The sequence below is a fragment of the Urocitellus parryii genome, chromosome 1, assembly GCF_045843805.1.
Source record: "Urocitellus parryii isolate mUroPar1 chromosome 1, mUroPar1.hap1, whole genome shotgun sequence".
Lineage (NCBI taxonomy): Eukaryota > Metazoa > Chordata > Mammalia > Rodentia > Sciuridae > Urocitellus > Urocitellus parryii.
Genome location: NC_135531.1, coordinates 63925129 through 63946996, shown reverse-complemented (window position 1 = coordinate 63946996; position 21868 = coordinate 63925129). Strand labels below are relative to the sequence as shown.

The following is a 21868-nucleotide window of genomic DNA, read 5'->3' as shown; positions in this document are numbered from 1 at the left end:
ATTTGATAACTTTAAAGATTGATTACAAAACTATTTTGTTTTATGCAGTCAGTGAAGAGAGATGATCTCTAGATATTGAATGAGCAAAGAGTTCATAAGTTTATAAAATATTGATGATATTTCTGAGGGAAAGGGAATTTTCTGAACTTTGTACTAAATTTGATTTAAGCATAAATGTAATTTTTGTTTTCTTTTGCTTTTGCTTTTTATTTTAGTTCACTTTGAAGAGTTTGGAATGATCTTTTTATTTATTTTAGAAAGACAGGATGTTCTAATGCTATGAGCAGGAAGAATATGACTTGTGGGCAATTATAGAAATGGTCGTGTTGTGCATACAGTGAGTAAAAATCTAGACAATTATAAATTTTTTTATAATAGCAGTTGAAAGAGGAAGGTAATGATGAAAGGAGATTTGGATCGTGGTTCAAATTTTATGCTTGCTACAAGGGCCAAACTGAGTTTTTACTATTTTATGCTGTCTATTTAATGACTAAAGTACAAAAAAATCTCCAGGAACCTCTAAACATCATCACCCTGTGCTGAACATATTTTTGACAGGCGATTTCATAGTGAGTGTATGTTAGAACGGCTCTCGATGGCCATTCTATGCTAGAGGTGGCACCAGAGTGGGCAACAAGCTTTTTCTCAGGACCTTAGGAAAACATTTCACTATGTCCTCCCCAGTTTTCTTATTTGTGAAAAACAGAGTTGACATTATTCCTTTTTTTCCTTCTTCTTCTTCCTATATCTTAAAATTTTGTCTCTCCCTCAGATTTTCCAAGCCAGTTATGTTTTTTTTCCCCTAATTTTTAAAGTATTTCATTCTCAGGCCAAAAAGTTAAGTAATACATTTTTATTTGTGAAAAAAAAAATGGCAATTAGTGTATTTGCCTTGTGGGGTATATTAGTCAGTTTTCTGTTACTGTAATATATACCGAGGTAACTTAAAAAGAAGAAAGGTTTATTTTGGCTCACAGTTTCAGAGGTTTCAAGACAGTGGTCACTTGATTGTTGCTTGGTGGCACAACATATTATCATGGGAGTGGGTGGCAGAGGAGGCCTGTTTACCTCATGGTGACCAGGAAGCAAAAAGAGAGAGACAGAAAGGGGATGGGGTCCCAATATCCCCTTCAAGGGCATGTCCCCAAAGATCTAACTTCCTTCCACCAGGCCCCACTTCCTAAAAGTTCCCACAGTAGTACTTTAGCTGGGGACAAAGACTTTAGTATGTAGGCCTTTGGTGTACATTGAAAATCCGAACTATAATTGTTATATTGTGTGCATGTACAAATATGTGGCAACAGATCCTATTATTATACACAACTATAATGCACCAATAAAAATAGTAGAAGAAAAAAATTCAAACTATAGCAGCAGTTGTTGGAAGAATGAAATTAATCCATGCCAAAAACCAAGAACCCTACCTGGTACCTATATGCAATGCAATTTTCCATTGCTTAAAAAATTATTATTCCTATCACTGTGGCACATTACTGGGTTTCCTGAAGCTGTAGCCATGTTCTTACATCTGGAAATCAGCACTGGCCATCAGTAAGGGCAGGTGAGGTGCAGCATTCAGTATGTTCTTCTGACTGCTTCAGGCCTTACGTGCATGGACCTGCTGTAGGGTCTCTTTGAAATGTCTTTTGACCTTTCTAAATGGTGATAGGGGGAGCTGGAGATGTAGTTCAGTTGGTAGAGTGCCTGCCTCACATGCACAAAGCCCTGGGTTCAGTCCCCAGAACCACAAAAACAAAAAACAAAAACTAAATGGAGATAGGTGGACAATGGTATTCTGATGTGCATTGGACATCTGATGAAGATTGTTGTTGGGATCCCAATGGGTTTTGGAATCAGAGATCAGGATTCTGGTTTTTCCCAAAGCAACTTCTATAATGTCATTTAACCTCTCCATGTTAAGGTTTCCTTATCTGAAACAAGGTGGTTGTGATGCTCACGTCATAAGGTTCTTTTGAAGATTTATTTTAAGAATGAAAACGCCTTAGAGTAGAGCCTTGATAATAGAAAAAATGTTCAAGACTGGCAGGTAACTATTATTTTAATGAGTGCTGAGTGACTAAGACACTCCCACCTTTAATTTTTGGTGTTTTAATGGAAGCATAACATATAATTCTCTGCCTTCTTACCTTGTTGAACTTATTGCAGGAGTTTGACACCGTGAAGTTAGGGCTGGGACTCTAGGCATTGTTTTGTCTCTGGGGTTTGCTTGCTGCCCTTGTGAAAGTATATTATATGTGAAAGTATGTGCATGTGAAAGTATATTACATGTGCATACAGAATAGCACTGAGCTTTCAAGGTAGTGTCAAGGAAGTAAAGCTGTTGACTTTGTCTTTTCTAGTGTTCCTGGTCTCTGTCAGTATCATGTAGATTTTTGCTGCTCATTCCTCTTATTCCTGCAAGATGTTGCATTAGAAAGAAAGAATGAGTTCTAAAAAGTAACGTACCTGACCTTGCTTCACATTTATCTCTACAATGGAAAAATAATGGGAATAATGCTTGCCTATTGAGTAGGGTGAATATAAGAATAGTATGAGAGGGAGCTTGTGAAAGTGTTGAAGTGTTATAACAACAATTAACATCATAAAGTAGTGGCAAGAAATAGACTTATGGTAGAGGTTAATGATAACAGCATAGAGTTGTGATGAACATTAAATTCTCTAATATAGAAAAGTAATCCAGAATATGGAAGGTGTATGATAGCTACTCCACAATTTTTGTGTTTGTATAAGCTTGGCAGTGGCTGTTGCTTCTGTAATTCTTTTATTCTATTGCCTATTTTACCCTGTTTTCTACTTTTCCCCAGTTTCTCCACTGGCTTCTTTGCAAAGACTGGTCGTAAGCTAAAATGCCTGTCCATCAAGTACTCTTACTTTCTAGTGAGTGGAAATTGTACCATCAAAAGTTCAACCTTTGGGCTTCCATCTGTTTCTGGCCATGGTGATAAATAACCAGCCTCTTCTCCAGGAAGGCTTCCTTTACAGTCATTCTGGATACATAAGAGTGCCAGAAATTTAGCCTGTAAAATTGTCTTCATTAACTTAACAAACCTTAGTCTTTGTAAAGCATGATGCTCCTTTCTGTGTACTATGAGAAAGTTAGAGGTAGAATTAGATAATGATTTTATATTGATGTTATATAAAATCCCATGCATGTTTGTTTATGAAAAAAGCTAAATATCATTTATTTCCTAATTTTCTATTAATATTTGTGGTATGTAACTAACATCTACCTATGTATAATTAGAAGCAGATGGTGAAGGCTTAAGGAAAATTGTGGGATTAAGAAATGAAAATAAATACTGTGGGGTTGGGCTCCAAATTCCTCAATAGGACACCCATAGCACAAGAGTTAATAACTAGAATCAACAAATGGGACTTACTCAAACTAAAAAGTTTTTTCTCAGCAAAAGAAACATTAGGAGAGGTAAATAGGGAACCTACATCCTGGGAACAAATCTTTACTCCTCACACTTCAGATAGAGCCCTAATATCTAGAGTATACAAAGAACTCAAAAAATTAAACAATAAGAAAACAAATAACCCAATCAACAAATGGGCCAAGGACCTGAACAGACACTTCTCAGAGGAGGACATACAATCAATCAACAAGTACATGAAAAAATGCTCACCATCTCTAGCAGTCAGAGAAATGCAAATCAAAACCACCCTAAGATACCATCTCACTCCAGTAAGATTGGCAGCCATTATGAAGTCAAACAACAACAAGTGCTGGCGAGGATGTGGGGAAAAGGGTACACTTGTACCTTGCTGGTGGGACTGCAAATTGGTGCAGCCAATTTGGAAAGCAGTATGGAGATTTCTTGGAAAGCTGGGAATGGAACCACCATTTGACCCAGCTATCCCCCTTCTCGGTCTATTCCCTAAAGACCTAAAAAGAGCATGCTACAGGGATACTGCCACATCGATATTCATAGCAGCACAATTCACAATAGCAAGACTGTGGAAGCAACCTAGATGCCCTTCAATAGACGAATGGATAAAAAAAATGTGGCATTTATACACAATGGAGTATTACTCTGCATTAAAAAATGACAAAATCATAGAATTTGCAGGGAAATGGATGGCATTAGAGCAGATTATGCTAAGTGAAGCTAGCCAATCCCTAAAAAACAAATGCCAAATGTTTTCTTTGATATAAGGAGAGTAACTAAGAACAGAGTTGGGAGGAAGAGCATGAGAAGAAGATTAACATTAAACAGGGACGAGAGGTGGGAGGGAAAAGGAGAGAGAAGGGAAATTGCATGGAAATGGAAGGAGACCCTCATGGTTATACAAAATTACATACAAGAGGAAGTGAGGGGAAAGGGGAAAAAAAAACAAGGGGGAGAAATGAATTACAGTAGATAGGGTAGAGAGAGAAGATGGGAGGGGAGGGGAGGGGGGATAGTAGAGGATAGGAAAGGCAGCAGAATACAATAGACACTAGTATAGCAATATGTAAATCAGTGGATGTGTAACTGATGTGATGATGCAATCTGTATACGGGGTAAAAATGGGAGTTCATAACCCACTTGAATCAAAGTGTGAAATATGATATGTCAAGAGCTATGTAATGTTTTGAACAACCAACAATAAAAATTAAAAAAAAAGAAATGATAATAAAACCATTTATGTGCATTTTAAAATGTAGCTTTTATTATTATTCAGGTATGGTGAGGTCAGCAGATCAGGACGCAACTGTGATGAAAGATAGTTTGTTCCTCACAGGTTCCATATGAAGAGCAGACCACATCACACAGGGTCACAAAGGGAAGTGGCAGGTCAGGCTGGAGGCAGAGGGAGTCAGAGGAAAGGATTGGCCTTTTTTTGTGGTTTCAGTGGGGGGTGGCCAGGTAAGCAGTTCAGGATCAGCTAGATTGAATAACCTCAGAGTTCTTTGGGGTGTAGATGCTGCCTGGAGTGACTGGGGCAGAGTATGTTGCCTTCTTGAGTGTAGACAGAGAGGTCCTTGGCAGGATTGGGGTCTGGCTTGGTTAGTTGCATCTGGAAAATGTTCTTACAAGGGAATAGTTTTCTTTCTCCAGAAATTAGCTAGCCTTGGAAAGGGGCAGCCTTTCCTGGGCCAACGACAGGGCCTCAGATTGTGGAGCATTAAGAATGTAGGAAATAGTAACTGTATTACGTTTTGTTCTTGTGGATAAGGAGAAAACAGCCCTGATTGATTTCAGTGGTGAAACTCTTGGTTTAGCATGGTGACATGTGGATCTGGAACAAGGAGCTTTCTAGGTGTAAGAACTCCCCCGTTGGAGTTGGTAAGGCCAAAAATCAGAGTAGAAATCTTCTGGTCCAGAAAAAAAGAAAGAATAAAAACTAAAATGCCTATTTAATTTACTACACTATACTGTTCATTTTACTTATAAAATGCATTCTATTGGTGTATACTAAAGAGTAAGAGGAGGACTGGGGATATAGTTCAGAGGTGGAATGTTTGCCTAGCATGCATGAGGCCCTAAATTCAATCCCCAATACCACAAAAAATAAAAATAAAAAAAGAAAGAAAGAAAGAGAGAGAAAGAAAGAAAGAGAGAGAGAAAGAAGAAAGAAAATATTCTGGCTTAGTAGTAGAGTGCATCGCTCGTATGTACAAGGCTCTGAGTTTCATCCCCATCACCAAAAAAAAGTAAAAGAAGCTGGGCAAAAATCAAAGATCATCAGAAGAAAAATATAAATAGCTTGAATAAAAATGGCACTGATTTGACATGAGGAAACACCCTGCTGTACTATCTTTCCTGAAGAACCACTACATTACAAAGCAACTGGCCTGGGGAAATAGCTCAGTTGGTAGAGTGCCTGTCTTGCATGCACAAGGGCCTGGGTTCAATCCCCAGCACCAAAAAAAAAAAAAAAAAAAAAAACCCACAAGCAACCAAGGATGAGCTACTTTGCAAGGTTATTTCTCACAGCAGTGGGACAAAGTTTTGTTGAAGCACCATCTCCGGTCACCTCTCATCAGTGTGGGCAAGTCCATTGTTGCAAGGAGATAAAAATTTGTGCTATGTTGGCTCCTGAACAGAGCTCTACTCTGTAAGAACACAACCGGATCACACGAGGACCAATCCAAAATTTTGGATTTTTTTATCTTTTGATATTTTGTATAATTTTCTTATAATTTAAAAAATTTACAAAATCTGCTGGGTGCATGCCTGTAATTCCCCAACTCAGGAGGCTGAGGCAGGAGGGTCACAAGTTCAAGACCAGCCTCAGCAGCTTGGTGAGACCCTGCCTCAAAATAAAAAAAAGTAAATAAAAAAGACTAGAGGTATAGCTCAGTGGTAAATTGCCCCTGGGTTCTTTACCAAAAGAAAAGAGAAAAAAGGAAAAACAAAAACAAAAACAACAACATGCCAACAATTTAGGAAATGCTCCCTGCCCACCTCCCCAGTGGGGAATTGATCTTAGAACCTCACACAGTGGTAGGGCATGTGCTCTACCATGAAGCTACTCCACCCCCTGAAATTCATGCTTAATGTTAAAACCTTGGAAACTAGGGCGAGGAAAAGAACAGAAAGGTCATCTAACATCCCACAATCATGATTATTTAGTGTATTTCTCTTCACAAGTATGCCCTTTAGCACTTTTTCTGTGTTACATGAAAGACATCTTTTTCAGAGATTGCGTGTTAGTCTGTCATAATTTCCATATTTTGTTATGTTGAAATAGTGTTTGATCTCACTGGAAACTTATTTTCATTGCTGTTACTGAAGGGGCCTTCTGAGTAAAGACGTAGGTAGGTATGTAGCTTGTCATCATTTAAATGAAGTTTTTAAGCCGGGCGCTGTGGCCATTGCCTGTAATCCCAGCGGCTTGGAAGGCTGAGGCAGGAGGATCGCCAGTTCAAAGCCAGCCTCAGCAACCTAGTTAGGTCCTAAGCAACTTAGTGAGACCCTGTCTCTAAATAAAATATTAAAAAGGGCTGAGGATGTGGCTCAGGTAAAGTGCCACTGGGTTCAATCTCGGGTACCAAAAAAAAAAGATGAAGAAGAAAAATGCTGTCTTAATTTTTTATAGTCCTGGGGATTGAACCCAGGCCTTGTGCATAAGGGGCAAATGGCAAATACTTTACCACTGAGCTATGCCCCCAGCTCAACATAGGACTGTTTAAAGGTGCAGTTTGAACACAAACCTGTGCCTGCTGTTGATCTGGTTTCTGATGACCACTTGGGGGAATTTCTGGCTCCCTCGATGCCCATGCTGCTGGCCTGTGAGCCATACTTGAAGTGTCAGGAGCTGAGGTAATTTAGGATGCACTGCCAGGTTTCTGTTCCCGAGACTAAAAGGCTCAGGGGTTACTCCAGTTGAACTGGGCTAACTGGGCTGCGCAAAATAACCACACAAGAGACACAAATACCTTTTTCTTTGGGGTCGCTGTGACGGTTCCTCTGACCTTAAGGGTCCATAGGAAGAGAGCAAGAGCACATGCTAACCCCTTTTATTGAGGAGAAGCTATTCAAATGAGGCAAGGGGTCAGGTTTCAGGGGGCTGAGTCTATCTTCATGATGTCCACTGTCAGCAGGTTGACTGACACCTGGGTAGGCCACACCCAAGGGCGCAGTAAGAGAAGGGGACACACACCAGGCACTTCCATGGAAGATTCTATCCTAAACAGGGCAAGGGGTTATATTACAAAGAAACAGGTGAGCATAGCTTCACCCATGGGGCTATAGGAGGACACAGTCACTCGAACCCTAGAAGAGTGGGGTAGACTAGCAGCACGGGTGCCTGACGCCACATGGCCCAGCAGGGGAGTTAACTCAGTCACGTTCGAGGTTGGTCTCCCACAATGCACCGAGTGCTCTCTGCTTCTTCTATGAAGCAGTCCTTGCTTTTGTTCTGAACTATGTATACGGGGACCCTTTCCACTTCCTGGCTTCATCCCTCATCCAGGCATTCAAGACTCTAGCTCTTCCCAGTGGCCTTTGCATACCCACACACTTAGCAAACCTCTGTCCTGTTCACCCCAGCAAGCTCCTCAAGTTTCCCAGGACCCTCCACCTATCAATACCACTATCACAAATCAGGAGCCCAGTTTTTTTGTTTTGTTTTTGTTTTTTGTTTGTTTTTAGTTACCTCCTACTTTGTTACCTCTATCCACCCAGTTCCCTGTCTGGGAGCTCAGGTCTAGTGCTGTTTCCTTCTCTTCCATGGTGGGTGGTGGCTCCCACTTCAGAGGCACCATGGCTCAAACTTGTCTTGACCCACCTGGCTCTCTCCACTTGGGACTCTGTGAACACCAAGGCCTTGGATTTCCCTGGGAGAAGGAAGGAAGGGCGAGACAGATTCAGGGCCTTCAAAGGAGCCCTGTGTGTTCAGTCCAACATCACTCCACCCAGCGACTGGAGAAATGCTAGGTTTGACTGAACAAATAATAGTAATTAAGATCATTTCCTGAACTGCCTACCCCTTGGGCCTGTTTACCTTGCAGCCCAATAATAGTTCATTTAGGGTATATGTTAGCCTTGCTTTGAGGCCTTTTGTTTGATTCTGATGATGGGGTGCTGGCCTTTACAGTACAGGGCTGACAAGAGCTGTCCCTTTGTAATTTCAAAAAGTAGAGGGAACACCACTCCCAGCGTAATCAGGTGGCTTGTTTGATGAAAAAGAAGTGCTTCAGGGGAGACCTCTCTTTAGACCCCCACGCTTGCTTGTGTTGCCTAATGAGTAAGAAGCAGGAAAGTGAAGGTCAGGAGAGCATTGTGCAGTGGGGGGGAGCATACGAGGTCATTTTCTTTTCAGTTGGTGTTATGATGAAAGTATGATTTCTGGCCTCGAGGCTACCCTGGAACTTGATTGCCTCAGCCTACTGAGTCACTGGGAATTCAGGCATGTGCCACTGCACCCCGCTGTGGACCCTTTTGCAAAGTATTTTGGGGTACTGGGGATTTAACCCAGGGACATGTTATCACTGAGCTATATCCCCAGACCTTTTTATTTTATTTTTAAAATTTTCAGATGAGGTCTTTCTAAGTTGCTTAGGGTCTTGCCAAGTTGCTGAGGCTGGTCTTGAACTTGCAATCCTTCTGCCTCAGCCTCCCAAGTCACTGGGATTATAGGCTTGTGCTGCTGTGCCCAGCACTTCAGTGCATTTTCTCAAGTTGGGGGCCCAGAGGGAATTGCACTCAATAGGTAGTTCTCTGCCTATTGGTGTTTGGAGGCAGCACATATCTGAATCAGTTGAGAATGTTGGGATTGTGAGCCATCTGTCTTTAGAAAGATGACCTGGTTCAGAAGTGGGTAGAGGGTGCTGAAAAAAATCTACTGGGTATCTGGGCAGTGCTTCACCGCAGAAAAAGCAATGAACTTTTTCTTGGTAAATAGAGTACACCTATTTATTCCTTAAAGTGGGAGAGGGAGATGAATTTCAAGGATGCAAGAAGAGAGCTAGGAAGAAGCCTTCCTCAAGTCTTGAGGGACTGATGGAAGGTAAAATTAACTGTGAGAAAGTGTTTTCTCAGCTGTCGGAAATCAGTACAGCTGTTACTTTGGCTCTAAGAAAAAGCTGTCTAACAGAGCCTTTCATGTACCCCCAGCCTCTCATCCAGAAGGGGAGGGAGCTAGAGGGGCAAGGGTGACTCTGTAGGAGGTTACTGTGGGCCTTTCCCTCCTTTTGTCCTTCCAGAGCCCCTGCTCCTGCCTCTGAGCGCCGACACCATCCAGTACAGTGATGGTTTTTCAAACCAGAGACCTGAAGTCTGACTCTTCTTTTCCCAATTTGCTTTTATTCATGTATTACCTTCATGTTGTCATTTTGTGAATCCACAAAAGTAGGATTATATGGAATCCTCTGATTGTCCTGGATACCCCAATGTAGGTGAAATATGTGCAGGCTTCTCCAAACCTAGAGGTAATTTACTACTGAGCTACATCCCTAGCCCTTTAATTTTTTTAAATTTTGAGACAGGGTTTCACTAAGTTTCCAAAGCTTGCCTTGAACTTGGGATCTTCCTGTCTCAACCTTCTGAGTAGCTGGGATTATAGATGTGTGTGCCACTGTGCCGGTGAGGCTGACCTTCTTGGAAGAGAAATGACTTTGTCACTTGGCAGTGGTCAGAGGCATTATTTTGAATAGTGACCCCCTTCTGTGGCATAGGGAAGGAAAGTGGCCAGTAGTTGATCTTGAATATGTGTTGTGAGGGGGGTGCAGAGGAGCGATGTGGTGGGACATTTTCTGCTGTCTGCTTTTCAGGTGGGGGAAGGGAGGGAGGTGCATCAGGAGTGGGCGCTGATCATGGCACAGCCTTAACTGTACAAGGGCACTTAGTTTTGTGGCCACTCTGGGGTTAGTGTGTTGTGTCCCAGATTTTCATTTTAACTGTGTTGTGATGGAAACCTTTCAAAACCTGCTACTTAGATGCTGCCTTCTTACTAGGGTCACCATAGCATCTTTTAAACCTATTTGCCGTGACTTCTCACTTAGTTGTCTCGAATGTCTATTAATGTATTGTAGATACTGAAGCGTGGAACACAGAGACTGAGTTATTGGCCTGTTCGCCCTCCAGTCTGCAGAGTTGTTTGTACCAGTGTAGTTTTTGCTTGCCCACCAACGCCTGCCACCAGAGTTGTCCTTGAACCAAATCACCTCACCTTTCTGAGCCTCAGTTCTCACTTTATGGAAATGAGGACTGGACAAGATCAGAGGTTTTTGATCTTTTTGATCTAAATAGACATGCCCCAGTTTGAGTTGAATTTTCTGGATGCTGAATTAGATTAAAATCCACTAGAATTTGAGCTTTATGAGGGTACTACTAGCTCCTCAAGCCAGCTCTGCTCACTAAGAAGTTTTGGATAAACATTTGCCATATGAATATTTAACTACCTTTATAGCATTACATTATAGCTCATTCATGTCTCATACACTGGAGTTGTGTGTAGAATTTTGTTTGGTAGAGAAAGGAGTGTATCCCTGCTAAGTCTGTGTCACTGTGGCTCTCCTGAGCTCAGAGGTCCTCCCTGCCCCAGATCTTTGATAGTAGTGAAATGAGCTCATTTCTGTTCCCCAACTCAGAACATAGTTTTGCCTCTTGTTGGCTCTGTGGCCCTACCATCCGTCTGTAAAGCACTCTGTGGCTTGGCAGGGCTTGGGGATTGGGCTGGCATCAGGCACCTCTTGGAAAGGGTTTGCCAGATTTCTCCATTGCAGCATAATCTCCATGACACAATGAGGCAAATTTTGGGTTTAGTGTTTCAGTAGCTGCCAGTTGATAAGCTGTTATTTATAAAGTAGAACAAGAAGATTCCACTCTTGCTCTTTTACGAGAATATTTTTGAATTTTTCCTTTTCTTTAGTTTCTTCTTCTTCTCCTCTTCCTTTTTCCTTCCTTCCTTCTCTCCCCCCACTTCTTTGTGTGTGTGTTGTGGTGTGGTGCTAGGGAGCTCCACCACTAAGATACACCCCCAGACTTTTTTTGCACCACTGCACCTGGCCATGGTTTCATTATCATACACCCCTTTCCTCTAGAAATTGAGCCTGACTCTTCTTTTGCTGCCCTGTTCTGCTGAGGGTCTTTGCTTCTTCAGAAGGTACAAATAACTGTTCCAATAGCCTGGTTGTTTCCTTAGTGGAAATAAAGGTACAAAGACAGCTTTAGTTTGAACATTTGACAGGCATTTTTATACACACAGAAGGGCCCTTCTCAAATTGCTGGGATGCTCCTTTGGGTTCAGACCTGGGTTCAAACTAGGTCATAAACCCAGGCAGGCTGATTCAGTAGCTCTTGCTCTTAACCCTTAAATCAGTGATCCTCAACTGTGGAACAGTTGTCTGGAGACATTTTTGATTGTCAGGAGTTGCAGAGGAGTAGCTAGTTGATACTGGCATCTAGCCGGAACGGGCCAGGGACACTGCTAACCATTTCACAGTGAGCCCCCAGGATAATGCACTATCCATCTCCATTATCAGAAGTGCTTGGTTTGAGAAACCTTGATCAAGGATTTTCCTCCCAGGAATACTGGTTTTCTTTTGAGCCCTCCAAACAAGGTGGAGTTTACTTTTAACCTTAAATTGTACAGATTCTATCAACCTACTAAAATATATAGTTGTCCCCTGTTATGTGGGGAGAATATGACACAAGAGCCACAGTAGGTGCCTCAAACCCTGGATAGTATCAAACCCTGTGTAGACATTGTTTTTTCATATACGTACATATGACAAGGTCTAGTTTATAAATTAGGCACAGTAAAAGATAAACATCAATAAGTAATAATAAAATAGTTCACCATAACAGCTGTGTCTTTTTATTAGTATTTTGCAATAAAGGAAAGTATGTTTATATCCCCCAAACTAAAATAGAGCAATTATAACAATGTACTATAATAAAAGTTATTTACAACTTATGAATTGTTTATTTCTGGAGTTTTCCACTTAATGTTTTCAAACCTTGATGAACTGAGAGTAACTGAAGGCATGGGAAGCGAAACCACAGATAAAGAGGGACCGTATCAAGTGTGGTATTTTTATAATTATACAAGTAGAGAGGGTGAGGTGATGGAACGCTCAATGGAAAGACTCCAACTGCCGTCTGAGAGCAGAGAACCTGATAAACATCCTTTTGGTTCTGAGAGTAACCCTAACCTCGTGAGAAAGAGGCTCCCAAAAAAGAAGAGCAGCTCTGCCCAAGGCCCCGTAGTAAGTAACCTAAAGCTGGTCACAGCCCATCCTCACCCAGTTCAGACTTGGCTCCAATGGCTCGGGGTACCAAGTTGATGCTCGACTGCACTTTTTCTGAAACACTGTTGAGGGTGGGAACTAGCATGTTCTAGAACATGGAAATCTGTGTGAGAAATAATCATTTTCTAGTGCTCAGTACAGAAGGAATTTTCTTTTTTTAATGACTCAATTACAGTAATAGTTCACTCTGGCTGTGTTTTACCAGTGGAGTAGCTGATGTCGGCTTCATTTACTCTCTGGCTGATTCATTTCACAAATATTTGAGTGCTTACCACCTACGAGATGGGAGAGGAATGCTGTTTGGTTTTCTTCCCAAACAGAAACTTGTGGTCATGTTTTTCTAATTATAAGATATGTACATGTTGCAGAGCTTGGAAAATACACAACAGCATTATCACTCAATCCTACAGTTCCCCTAACTACTGTTCATATGTTGGTATAGCCTTCTAGATTGTTTTTTTGTTGTTGTTATTGCTGATCTCTGACGGTTATATTTTTAGCTCAAATGCTGTTGTCTGAAGTGTGGAACACAGAGGCTGAGTTCTATTGTGTTGTTAACTGTTTTCAGTTGATACTACATGGGCATCTTTCCATGGCAGTTAGTTTTCCTGTGTAACCAGAAAAATCATTTTAATGAGTGGATTAAATTGTATAAGATGAATCTCGTAATTTAAGAGATCAGTACTCTCTTTGTTGAATATTTAGGTTTTCTTTCTCATCTCAAACATGTAGATGGCTATATATGTTATGTATCTCTGGTTACTTCTGCATTTCCAGGAATGAACACGACACATAGGAGGCAAGCTGTAAAATAAATACTGGCTGAATGAGTGAATGGATTGGTTATTTCACAGGATTAGGAACTGGTTTTGTTGTTGTTGTTTGGGGGGGGGAGTCTTGCTATGTTGCTCAGGCTAGCTTTAAATTTGGCAATCCTCCTGCTTCAGAGTAACTGGGCTTTTAATATGGGGCAAGGTTTGGGAGTGAGGCAGGGAGCTTGGTGCTTGGGTGCTTGAGCTGCTTGGGAAATAGCTCTGTAGAAATCATTCAGGACCCTGCGGCCAGAAGTTGCATGGGAGACATAAAGGGGCACAGAAGGACAATAACTTGAGATATTTTGACTGCTTACTCTATGCACAGGGGAGGAAAGACAAACTGCTGCTTTCCTTTTGTTTCTTCCTCTCAGCACAGCCAGCTTCCCTTCTGGAGGAAGCCAAGGATTAGGGCTGGTTTCAGACCAGTGTGACCCGTCCTGTTCACCCTCTTAAGCCAGCAGGAAGTGGGTCAGAGTGGCAAAATCTGCCAGGTTTAAATCTTGGCTCTCCCACTTACTAGCCCTGTGACCTTAAGTTGCCTTACCTCTGAGTCCTGGTCTCATCTCTGTTAAATAGTGGTGATAATAATGGGTAACAGTAATAGTCGTTGAGATTAATACGTGTTAGCTATTGTTAGCTAATATGCCTATGGATTAAGTAAGCTTCAAAAGGCTGCCCTATATTTGTTCGGGTGGCATAAATTTGCTATAAATCCCAGATAAGCCAACTCCCTAACACATGTATACATGTTATTCTCTATAGCACAGTCAGTCATCTTGTGAATCCAGATCTTCCTGCAGCTGCCCTGGTTGTAGTGAGACTCTTCTATTGAAAGAGAGATTTTTGTTCTTGGTCTAGCTTTTAAGTCCCATCACTCCATTGCCTTACTGTTGGTCAAGTATGGTCCCTGACACCGTGATGGTGAGAGTTGCTATTGACTGACATGCTCACCCCCATCTTCTCACCCTCTAGTGGGATAAGCTCTGTATAATCTTAGTAGGAAACTGTTTCTGAACACGGGGTAAGGAGAAATGAGCTGCAGAATGCTGGTTGTGGGGTCCAGAATTTCAGTGAACATTGCTGTTTAAGCAGAATAAATTGCTCATTTCCTCTCTGCTGAACACAGGGTCTCAAAGGTAATTCTAATATCTCGAAGGAGCAGGAAGAGAAGTGGGCCCTGGCACAGTCTGGGTGACACTGTATATTACTGAAAGATACAGAATCCAAATATAGGATATAGAGCATTATCTCAGTTCAGTTTTATGTCTTTGATCTTTTTCTTTGATTTTCTTGATATTGCAGAATCCCTATCATGCCCAGGAACACCTGAATTTGCTTCTATCAGCTTGAGTACCTTTGATAGTTTTGAGGACTTTCTCTGATTCCACTTTCTGCCATTTATCAAGGAGCAGTATTGTCATTTTCATAGTTAACAAAAATCTTTTATGTGTTTCCTCAGCTTTGCTAGGGCTCCTGTGCTCACAGAAGTCAGGAAAAGGGACTGAAGAAAGGGTAGTGTTGGATTTAAGGATGTCTTTCCTTTGACGGTTTGGATTTGGTTTAGACACATAGGCCATTTTAGCTATCCAGAACCATTAAAGAGTATGTCTTATAGCAGCTCAATTCACAATAGCTAAACCAACCTAGGGGCCCTTCAACAGATGAATGGATAAAGAAAATGTGGTACATATACACAGTGGGATATTACTCCTCTTTACAGAAGAATGAAATTATGGCATTTGCCTATAAATGGATGGAGCTGGAGAATATCATGCTAAGAGAAATAAGCCTATTTCAAAGAATCAAAGGCCAAATTTTTTCTCTGATATGCAGATGCTAATTCAAGGGTGGGGGCTAGGTAAGAATAGAGGTACTTTGGATTAGGCAGAGGGGAGTAAAAGGAGTGGGGGGATGGGTGTAGGGATGATAGTAGAATGAATTGGACATCATTACCATATCTGCATATATGATCACACGACCCATGTAATCCTACATCATGTACAACCAGAAGAATGAGAAGTTATACTCCATTTATGTATGATGTGTCAAAATGCATTCTATTGTCATGTATAACTAATTAGAACAAATTAAAAAAAAAAAAGAGCATGTCTTTCAGAATAGGTGTCTCTCACATTGCTGAGGACTTTATCCTCCCATAAACCCAAGCACTAAAACTAAAAATATGGTCCATGTTTGGGATCATTTTTCTTGTGATAGATGCATTGTTTGCTTTCTTAAGTGGAGTGGAAGGGACCGTGTTGCCTGGGCCATTATCGTGAATGTGAGTCACTGCACCACTGTGTGTGACAGGATACAATGCAGCACCTGGGGATGTCTGAAAGGCTTTCATGTTCTCTGTTTGTGAGCTCTTGCTGCTTTTCCTTTGATCCATTTTCTCTCCAGCTTTGGGGTTGACTCAGCCTGCTTTCCAACCACCATGGTTTTCAGCATCTAAAACTTTATGGCTAACAGGGATATCCTGTTACCTCTTGCAGAGAGATGAGAATGTGGCACAGATGCCATTACTCTACCCGTTCTTCTGGGAGTAGCACTCATTGGTCATTGCATGTTCCCTTTTGAGGTGTTCAGCCTTAGAATCCTCTTTATCATAGAGTCCCAGGCAGCCACTGGTGTCAGGAGGATGTCAGATGAAATCCGCTCACCTACTGTCCACTGTCTACCTGGGCTCCTTCCAATTACAGGTGAGGAAAGCCAGGACCCAGAGCCACCTGGAGGAGAGTTCTGGTTCTCAGATGGTGCTCTTATGTGCTGTGGGCTTCAGAACCCGGGTAATTAGGCCATTGGAACTATGGTTCCTACACTTGAGAGGGGAGAGAAGGGCTCTTATGAGTAAGATACAAGTTGTGCACGTGTTCTTGCTTATTCTGTGCATCTGTTTGGCTTTCTTCCTGATTCTTTGCTATTTCCAGGTGGGGGTGTTACCATCTGGGAATTTTAGGTAAGGAGGGTATTGTGCTTTTTTAACTTAACAGAAGTACCTGAAGTCAGTACTAACCTTGGCTCATTGTTCTGTGAGCAGTTCTGCACAGGCCTCCCTCAGACCTTGAAGAAGGATCTGTGCCAAGGCCAGTGGAGAGGCCAGGGAGGGAGACGGACGGTTTTCATGGAATGTGTGTGTGTGCAGTGGGGGCTGTTCCTAGGAGAAGGAGAAAAGCTGTGAGGGAGAGGCCCGGCCTCAGGTAGTGAGCTTCAAGCTTATCTTCTCATTTTGACCCTTTGCCCAGGCAAAGACAAAGCACCTTTTATTTATGAAAGGCTTTCTGTTCATGCTGTTGCTATGTCTAATGAACAGCAGAAGTGAGGGTGGGAAAGGGCTCTTTGAGGGCAAGATTTTTCTTTTTAATGTTTGGGGGAGGGGATGGTTCTTTAGAAAGAGAGAAAATCACATAAGTCCATACAACATTTGCAAACTTTTGTAGCAAAATCTTTAAACTTCGTTGTTTCCCTCAAGTAGTTAGATTTCTTTTTTATTTTTATTTTTCTAATTTTAAGAGTAATATGTGCATGTGGTAAATACTCAAAACAGGAGAACAGAGCATGTCTCCTTTCCCTCCACACATCTAGGCTCACTCTACAGGTAATTAGCCTTAGCAAGTGGTCTTATGTCTCCATATGTGCTGCACATGCAATTGACTGGGGCTGTCCTAACAAAATGTCACCATCCTTGTGGCTAACAGCAGAAATTTAATCTCTCACTTCACGTAGGATTAGGGACCACCCCAATGAGATTATTTAACCTTAATTACCCCATTGAAAGACCCTATTTCCAATATACTCTCATTGTGAGATACTAGGTGTTTATATCTCACCGTAATAATTTTGAGGAGCCATAATTCAGCCCATAATATGGACATACTGTGTGTGTGTGTGTGTGTGTGTGTGTGTGTTTGTTACTGAGGATTGAACCCAGGGCTCTACCTCTGAGCTACACTCCCCCAGCCCTTTTTATTTTGTGGGAGAGTCTTGCTAAAGTTGTCCAGGTTGTCCTTGAGCTTGCCGTCCTCCTGCTTCAGCCTCCCAAGTAGCTGTGATTACAGGCATGTGCCACTGTGCCCAACTCCGATTTACTCTTTTAAATAACATTCCATTATGAAGACAGCCCATAATTCATTTAATCTCAGCCCCTGTATAGCTGGACCATAAGGCTTTTCCCAGTGTTTGTGTCTAGATCCCTGTACTCTTGTGGAAACGTTCTAGAAGGATTTTAAGCATAGCTCTTTAAAGAGGTTGTCACCGACTCCCTTTTGAGTATAGAATAATTTCTCATGGGAAAGGAGAGAGTGCAGTCTCTAATACTGTTTGTGATTTGATGCTGGTGAGAAAGGCAGAGTGCAGGGCACCATTCGTGCCTTGGGCCCCAGGAAATGGAATCCTCAGCCACTTTGAGGAGTGTCAGTGTCATGGCTTTACTGAACATTATTTGGTCATCATCCATTTGTTGAGCCACTATGGACAGGCATTGTTTGGCTCATTTAAAAAAAAAAAAAGGCTTTATTTTTTTTTTTTTAGAGAAGTTTTAGGTTTACAACAAAAGCAAGCAGAAGATACAGAGATCTCTCGTGTTCACCCTGCTCCTACACATGTACAACCTCATCCACTATCATCAACACTCCCAGCAGAGGAACGCATTCATGGCGTCTGGTGAACCTACACTGGCATGTCTTCATCACCCAAAGCCCATAGTTTACACAAGGTTCTACATTTACTTGTGTTTTAAGACTTGGCTTGTTCTACAAAAGGCTTATGCCCTCTGGAACCAGGGACAATAAGATGCTGTCTCTTCTGTCCAACTTTGTGACAGTCCTAGAGTTAGCCTGGCCAGGAATTGATGTTTCCAGTTTTAAAGGTGAAGATCAGTTGGGGTGAGTGACCTGCAGAGGGTAATAAGCTGTAAGTGGTAGGGGCCATAGTTGTGTTCTTCTAGAAGCAAGTCAGGGCTGTGAGAGTTTCCTAGAATGCCAACCTAATTATCTATTTCACAGATGTTGTTTTGAATTTCTATCTGGTGGGTTTAGCTTAAGGTAATGTGTTTGTTCCCTTGGTTGTTGGCAGAGTTTACTTTGAAAAATAACTTTTGGGCTAGTAAAGAAAGTCTCTGGGCTGGAGATATGGAGATATAGCACAGTTGGTAGTGTGTTTGTCTTGCATGCACAAGGCCCTGGGCTCAATCCCCAGCACCACACACACACACACACACACACACACACAAAGTATCTTTTTATTTTAATGTATATATATTTTACAGATGGACACAATGCCTTTATTTTGTTTTTATTTATTTTTATGTGGTGCTGAGGATTGAACCCAGTGCCTTATACATGGGAGACAAGTGCTCTACCAATGAGCCACAACCCCAGCCCCAGAAGTATCTTATTGAATTGTAACATATGGAATGTGTATATATATGTACACGTATACACATAATACATTTACAAAAAAATTTTAATTGTAAATGGGCTTTTATTTATTTATATATGGTGCTGAGAACTGAACCCAGTGCCTCACGCATGCTAGGCAAGCACTCTTCCACTGAGCCACAGCCCCCTGCCCACCATATGCATCATGTGTATACAGTTGGTCCCTTGAGCTTCAAGTTGCACATTCCCATTATATTCTGAAGAGGTGGGTGGCCGAAAGTATAGCCTTTCCCATCTTGGTGTGTCCCTAGGTGCGCATACAGTTCTTTCTTAGGCTCTGGATTTAGGCAGACCATGCTCTTGGGCCCCTCTTCTTGCTTTTCATGTTCTTCCTGCCCTACTTTTTCCTTTCTGTGGTTCTTGACCTCTTTTCTTGCTCTTAGCTGATCCCCCAACTCTGTTTTCTCTAAGTGTAATGTTTTCTCTAACTGTGCCTTCCTGTTTATTACTGGCCATCTCCCAAGCCATTAATGCTTCTCTGTAAAGACAATATCAGATCAGTTCTGGTGGAAGCTCTGACTCACACTAAATTCGTCTGCACACCCTGTAGGCAGGTGTCTAGAAAGAATGGTCATCTTGGAGCTTGAAAGGTTGACCTGCAGAAGGCTGGGATGAACATGGTTTTAAAGTGATGGCTCAATATATGACACTGAGTGTCCTCCAGTTTAATTCAGCCCTGACACTTACTACCCAGGGTTAGTGCAGACCCCTCAAATTAAGGGCTCAGTCCCACAACACTAATTGCAAATTTAGGTTTTCTGTATTCTGACTGGCTGGCTATAATAGGGGTTTCCACTAGCCCACCTTGGGTTTCCTTGAACAGCTCACAGAACTCAGGAAAGTTCTTTCTGATGTTTACTGGTTTATTATAAAGAATACAAGGAACAGCCAGGTAAAAGGGTACATAAGGGTGAGGTCCAGAAAGGCCCAAGCCCAGGAGCATCTGTGCCTATGGGATTGGGGCACACCACCCTCCCAGCACATGGATGCGTTCACCAACCTGGCCTCTCTGAATCCCATGGATTAGGGTGTTCATGGAGATGCCATTCTATAGGTATGATTAAATCATGGAACTTTTGGTGTTTAACTCAATTTACATTTCCCCTCCCCAGGCATGGGTTAGGGAGCTGAACTTTCCAGTCCACTAAGCCACAGAGCAGATTTCTTCTGCCCCTACCCTAAAATACCCAGGGGCTCACCAAGAGTCACCTCATTAACACAGACTCGCCTCCTCCAACACTCTGGAAATCCAAGGGGTTTTAGAAGCTCTTATGCTAGGATCCCGGGATGAAGACCAAATATGTATTTCTTATTCCGTCACAGTATCACGCTCTGAGAGGATGTCTGTGCTCTTTTCTAGTTGGCCTGCTGCTGTGGGCCTGCAGGCTGCTCCCTCTGCTGCGGCTGCTGCCCCAAGGTGCGACAGTCACGGACCACCCGCTTCATGTACGCACTGTACTTCATCCTGGTCGTCTGCCTCTGCTGCATGATGATGTCACCCACCGTGGCTAAGCAGATGGAGGAGCACGTAAGTTTGCCTGTCTTCAGCTCTTGATCCTGTTGCTGTCTGCAGGCATTTGGAAAACATGATTTAGAGGACGGGATCCCATCTCCATGTGGTTTGGGGTACAGTTGTTCTTCCTGAACTTTCCTGAAGCCTTCCCAGCCAAGCAGGCCAACATTAACAGCTTGGTCTTTAGGAGTGGGCTGGAGTAGTCTGATGCTTATGGTGGAAAATGTTTATATCAGAGGACTGAGTGTTTTTGTCTTTGCTTTGTTTATATCTGTTCCTGGTGAAATATACAGGCTTCTCTTGTAGACATGTGTACTTTTCCCTTGTCATAAGGATGACTGCCAGTATTTCAAGTAGCAGCTGCTATAAACAGTTCTTAATGGGAGGGAGGATACAGCTTAGATAGGTCCACAGATAATAGGGAGTGGGCTCTGGGATGATTTTTAACCTTTCTGGGCAGATCACTTGTTGGCTGGTATCTCCAGGGGTGAACGATAGATTCCAGTCATTTTTTGTGCATTGTGTGCTGAAGTAGGCCTGGCATATGATGCTCGTGGAGGCGCACATCAGGCCTTTTCTTGGAATTTCCCCCGTGACCCCACAGTAGGCTCTGGATTAGTCAGATTCTGGGGGAGTGTGTTGGGATCCTCAAGGAAGCTCAATAACACCCTTCTTCCTCTGCTAGGTTCTGAACTAGTTGATAAATAAAAGAGATTAGATGCCAAACATCACCTTCATTCCTTATAAAGTGATGTGATACAGTGTGGCTTGTATCCGCGGTGAGGTGGGTTTCTTCCTACTGAGCCCCTACATGAGTCGTACCCAGCTGGGCATGGTCAGCAGGGAATAGGGCAGAATTCATCTGCCAGAGCACAGGCCGCCAGAGAGAAGGTGACTCTCAGCCCATGCGAAGTGGGAGAGAAAAGACTAGACATCCAAACCCCATTTTCCTGTGGAAACTCACATTCAGCGCGGTGTTCTCTGGGCGCTGACCAGTGAGGAGGTGGAGAGAGGCCTGGAGCAGGCTCTGATGGCACCAGCTCCATGGTGAAGATGCCTCACAAGGAGCAACTCTTGAGGAAGAGGGGACTGCGACTGCTCTAAATGCACTCAATTACTTCAAAACAACCATCTTCTTTCTTTCATTATTTTATTTTTTTCCTCTTTGTGGTGCTGCAAATGGAACCCAGCACCTCCTGTGTGCTAGATAAGCATTCTATCATTGAGCTACAGCCCCAGCCCCAAACACCATTTTCTTAAAAGCATTTGGCATGTTCTCATCCATTAGTTAGAGGACATCCTTTTGAAGCTCTTTCTTGGGTGAGACACTCTTAATTGTTGTATGGCATTGGGTGTAGTGGAAACTAATGCCAAAACCTGTGAAGTTTGGATACTC

At 42.3% G+C, this 21868-nt stretch overlaps 1 protein-coding gene across 1 annotated transcript in view; it reads left to right on the top strand.

Annotated features, from left to right (window-relative positions):
- The window catches only part of Serinc5 (serine incorporator 5), a 107339-nt gene that overhangs the window by 26292 nt on the left and 59179 nt on the right, over window positions 1–21868 (top strand). Inside the window, exon 2 of the mRNA XM_026415258.2 lies at window positions 20320–20487. Within this exon, the coding sequence (XP_026271043.2) occupies window positions 20320–20487 (168 nt within the window). The remainder of the gene's footprint in view (window positions 1–20319; window positions 20488–21868) is intronic.